Genomic DNA, 5,000 nt, shown 5'->3' on the forward strand with positions numbered 1-5,000 from the left:
TGTGTGTGTGTGTGTGTGTATGTGTGTGTTAACATGTTTGTTTAACAGATTCTGAAAACAAACACAGTCGGTCTCGGTCTGATGTGGACGCTAGTGTGGAGAGATATGTTTGTACTGTATGATGTGCATGTGTGCCTTGTTTGTGTGGTAATGCCAGTGTGTATTTGCAGGCTGACGTCAGCGGTTGCGGAACACAGGCGATCGGTGCGTCCATCTCGTAGGACCCAGGGGTCGCGGAACCCACTGCGTGCTCTCGCAGCCCGAGATGACATCAGACAGGATTACATGGGAGAGAGGGTCAGCGTGGCTGCCGCAGAAACCAACAGGATACAAGTGGAGAAGAGTGAGACATATTATCTCTCTCTCTCTCTCTCTCTCTCTCTCTCTCTCTCTTTCTCTCTCTCTCTCTCTCACTCTCTCTCTCTCTCTCTCTCTCTTCTCTCTCTCTCTCTCTCTCTCTCTCTCTCTCTCTCTCTCTCTTTCTCAGTTTTTTTCTGTCTGCTTCTGTAGCTTCTATATTCTATCGTACGGTATACCTCTGACCACCCTGTCTGCTTCTTGTCTTTTTCAACCCCTAGTGGCCAAGAATTCTAACGTGGCTGAGTCTACCCTAGCTGGACTGGCCAGTACAGACGACTTCTCCGATGTCAACCAACAAGATGTCACCAACACAGAAACAGTGACTAACAACAACTACTTGCCAAACAGCAACCTTATGCTCATTCACATTAAAGGTCAGTATATGTCACATGGTGTCTGTGTGTGTGTGTGTGTGTGTGTGTCTGTGTGGTGTTTTGTATGTTTGGAGACAACTTCCCTGGTCAACACGTGTGTGTATGTTCCCTCTGTTGGCAGGTCAGCGGCACGTCCAGGTGCGTCTGGTGGAGCCCACAGCTCGCTCTCTGAACAGTGGAGACTGCTTCTTGCTGGTCACACCCAACCACTGCATCCTGTGGAGCGGGGAGTTCGCCAACGTCATAGAGAAAGCTAAGGTAAGGCTAGGACACTGCACTAAGACACCAAAAATACACATATTGTAGTATTGACTGGATATCAGAATCAGAATCAGAATCAGATTTATTGTCAAGTAGGTTTTCACATACAAGGAATTGCTTTGGTCTGATGGTGTATAACAATAAAAACAAATGCAAGGACAAAAACAGATAAAAACATAAGTGAAAAATAATAATAATAGAGAAGAAAAGTATTTACAAGAAAAAAGTATTTATATTCCCCAATTATTGTCCCAATTGTCAAACCTACCTTTGATCTATAAACAGAATGACGATGCATGTTCTCTTTCCAGGCCTCAGAGTTGGCGACTTCCATCCAGGCCCAGAGGGACATGGGCTGTCAGGCCTCCCAGGTCGTCCACCTAGAGGAGGCAGTCAACACCAACAACAGCCTGGCAACAGACTTCTGGAACCTTCTGGGAGGAAAAACAGAGTACAGAGGTGAGAGTGAAACCACCACTCTGTCACTCAGGGGAGGCTGGTGGAGGTAGGAATCAGAAGGACAGAGGACATTGTAATGCATGGAATGGAATGAGAAATGGTATGATTTCTATCATTCATTGTTCCATTCATTGCAATACAATGAGCCAATCCTCCGATTTCTACCTCCACCAGCCTCTGCTGCTGGCACTCACTCAGTAGCCAAAGCCACCACCACTTTGAAGTTCGAGTACTGTGTGTGTGTGTGTGTGTGTGTGTGTGTGTGTGTGTGTGTGTGTGTGTGTGTGTGTGTGTGTGTGTGTGTGTGTGTGTGTGTGTGTGTGTGTGGTGTGTGCGTGTGAGTGAGTGAGTGAGTGAGTGAGTGAGTGAGTGAGTGAGTGAGTCACACCCCGCTCCACAGGATGCAGTGGTTGGGTGTTTGTGTGTTTGTGTGTGTGTGTGTGTGTGTGTGTGTGTGTGTGTGTGTGTGTGTGATGGTACCAGGAGTGTGTTTGTGTTAATGTATGTGGTTGTATTCTGTCCCTAGGAGCGGGGCCCCCAGAGGAGGATGAGCAGTTTGAGAGTGGGGTGGTGGAATCTAACTGTGTGTACAGGCTGATGGAGAACAGACTGGTGCCTCACGAGCAGGCCTGGGCATCCCTCCCCAGTGTCTGTCTACTGGGCTCCAGCCAGGTCAGTCCTGAGTCCCCCTGGATCCTCCTGGCCCCTAAACCTATGCTGCTATTTCTGCTATTTCTACTGCTTGCTTGTCAATGCTCTGTTAAGTCACTGTTCTATGGAATATTACGCAACTTATCAATCAGTGTGATTTCAGTCATTGTTTCACGATTCAGTACAGATGGTATATGATCTGTGATCGGCTGCCTGTGTCTGTGTGTGTGTGTCCCCAGACCCTAGTGTTTGACTTTGGCAGCGAGGTTTACCTGTGGCTTGGGGAGGACGTTGCCCTCGGCGACAGGAAGGTGGCTCTCCAGCTGGCCCAGCAGGTGTGGGGTGGAGCCTATGACTACAGCAACTGCAGGGTCAACCCACTTGACCCCACCCGCTGCAATGCCAACATACAGCCGTAAGTCTCGCACATCGTCCACACCTGTTCATCAAAAGACAAACGCAAAGCTTAAACACATGAGACTCTCCGCCTGACTCTGCGCTCACCCTGAGGTTCTAATCCGACGTAATGATCCTCAGGCAGGGTGAAGGGCGGCCCTGCTGGGCCCTGTTCGGCTGCGTCACCGAGCACAATGAGACGGCTCTCTTTAGAGAAAAGTTTCAGGACTGGGCAGAGAGGAGCGGAGCCCGATTAGAGACTCCACCGACGGTGCAGGAGACACAGGTCAGAGAACCAGATGATAGTTGAAGGTTTTTTTACGCTTTCTTAAATCAGAGTGAGGGACATGATGATCTGAACCCTTCCTGACTTATTCTCCGTCTCTGTATTCCACAGCCTCTCCCCTCACAAACCCCCATGCCAGTGTTGCCCCTGCAGTCAGAGTGTCTGTGTGTGTGTGATGCCAAGGCTCTGGTGGCAGGGCACGGGGTGGTAGGGGACGGAGTGGCCCATACTGTCCTGGAGGGTTTGGACGTCCAACGGGGGAAGGGAGTAGTAACCCTGGACGACGGGCGGCAGATGGAGCTGAGAACCGTCGCCGTGGATACATGGCACGTCCAGGAAGTGGATGACTGTGAGGTTCCTTTGGAGAGCATGGGCCAACTGCATGAGGCAGACACATACCTGATCCGCTGGAACTACACCGTCAGTACTGTGGGTGAGTTAATGACGAACCCCTTACTCACTCTCACGCATGCACGCACACACACACACACACACACACACACACACACACACACACACACACACACACACGCTGCGGGAAATAGAACACAGAGAAACAGGCGAGAAGGGAACATGAAAATGAAAAATAGGCTGAGCTCAGGAGAATAAACCTGAACAATATGAAAGAGAAAGTTCTGGAGTTGATGTCAATAATTTAATAGGCAGACTGTCTTGGTATTGTCTGCCTTCCCTAGCAGTAAGCATCCCTATGAATAATGTAAACACAGGAGCAAAGTCCTGTCTTGGTCTTTCTGTCAAGTGCTGCACTGTACTGTAAGCCTACATTGTATCACCTATTACAATCCATGTACAAACATTCATGTAAGAAATTGACCTGTAAATAGACTATGATCATAACCATAATGGTGAATTCATTAAGCATTATTTTATAAATTTAAAAGGTGTGCCTACAGTATATATGGAATCATAAAGTTCCACTCAATATAAAGTTGAGGTACAGTACTGTACTATTGCCCTTGTGCTTCATTCATGTTCTTGTCAAAAAAAGTTTGTTTACTTACAAGCCATGTATCACTTAGGCTGCCAGTAGCCTACGACAGACAAGACGGTGAATCCAATTCACAAATTATAAGAATTTAATGATCCTAAAACTGTTTGATGTCGAGTGGCCTCTTCAACACTTCAACTTTCGTAATATGAAAGAAAAAAAAGGAAAAAATAAGGTTTTTGTTGATTTGGGCGACTTTTGAGTATTCGATGTATTTTCTAAATAAAGGAAAGGTACGAATCCCCCTTGGAAGCAAACTTGCTAGGGAGTTCCCACTCAATGTGGAATGTCCATGCGGTCTTGTCAGCCAGCCTGGCGTCAGTATTGTCAGTCAGTCCATTACCAACAGTAAGTTGTCCATGTTAGTCCATTTTCTATCTCTTCAATCAGTCCATTGATAAACTTGTCAATCAACCTATCATCAGTCTCATCAGGCTGTATGGTCCTGTAGAGTCCTGTAGGGTCCTGTAGGGTTCTGTAGGGTCCTGTAGGGTCCTGTAGGGTTCTGTAGGGTTCTGTATGGTCCTGTAGGGTTCTGTAGGGTTCTGTAGGGTTCTGTAGGGTCCTGTAGGGTCCTGTAGGGTCCTGTAGGGTTCTGTAGGGTCCAGTAGGGTCCTGTAGGGTTCTGTAGGGTCCTGTAGGGTTCTGTAGGGTCCTGTAGGGTCCTGTAGGGTCCTGTAGGGTTCTGTAGGGTCCTGTAGGGTCCTGTAGGGTCCTGTAGGGTCCTGTATGGTCCTGTAGGGTCCAGTAGGGTTCTGTAGGGTCCTGTAGGGTTCTGTAGGGTCCTGTAGGGTCCTGTAGGGTTCTGTAGGGTTCTGTAGGGTCCTGTAGGGTTCTGTAGGGTTCTGTAGGGTCCTGTAGGGTTCTGTAGGGTCCTGTAGGGTCCTGTAGGGTTCTGTAGGGTTCTGTAGGGTCCTGTAGGGTTCTGTAGGGTTCTGTAGGGTTCTGTAGGGTCCTGTAGGGTCCAGTAGGGTTCTGTAGGGTCCTGTAGGGTCCAGTAGGGTTCTGTAGGGTCCAGTAGGGTCCTGTAGGGTCCTGTAGGGTTCTGTAGGGTTCTGTAGGGTTCTGTAGGGTCCTGTAGGGTTCTGTAGGGTTCTGTAGGGTTCTGTAGGGTCCTGTAGGGTTCTGTAGGGTTCTGTAGGGTTCTGTAGGGTCCTGTAGGGTCCAGTAGGGTTCTGTAGGGTCCTGTAGGGTCCAGTAGGGT

The 5,000-nt window shown here is 48.6% G+C and overlaps 1 protein-coding gene across 1 annotated transcript in view; it reads left to right on the plus strand.

Annotated features, from left to right (window-relative positions):
* Window positions 1-5,000, plus strand: part of LOC308150559 (supervillin-like) — a gene marked incomplete at both ends in the record, with an annotated part of 23,013 nt that overhangs the window by 12,698 nt on the left and 5,315 nt on the right. Inside the window, 8 exons of the mRNA XM_080523377.1 lie at window positions 171-343; window positions 615-734; window positions 856-992; window positions 1,307-1,454; window positions 1,981-2,126; window positions 2,345-2,520; window positions 2,643-2,787; window positions 2,941-3,220. Of these exons, the coding sequence (XP_080379503.1) occupies window positions 171-343; window positions 615-734; window positions 856-992; window positions 1,307-1,454; window positions 1,981-2,126; window positions 2,345-2,520; window positions 2,643-2,787; window positions 2,941-3,220 (1,325 nt within the window). The remainder of the gene's footprint in view (window positions 1-170; window positions 344-614; window positions 735-855; window positions 993-1,306; window positions 1,455-1,980; window positions 2,127-2,344; window positions 2,521-2,642; window positions 2,788-2,940; window positions 3,221-5,000) is intronic.

The sequence above is a fragment of the Nansenia antarctica genome, assembly GCF_963989245.1.
Source record: "Nansenia antarctica genome assembly, chromosome: 2".
Lineage (NCBI taxonomy): Eukaryota > Metazoa > Chordata > Actinopteri > Argentiniformes > Microstomatidae > Nansenia > Nansenia antarctica.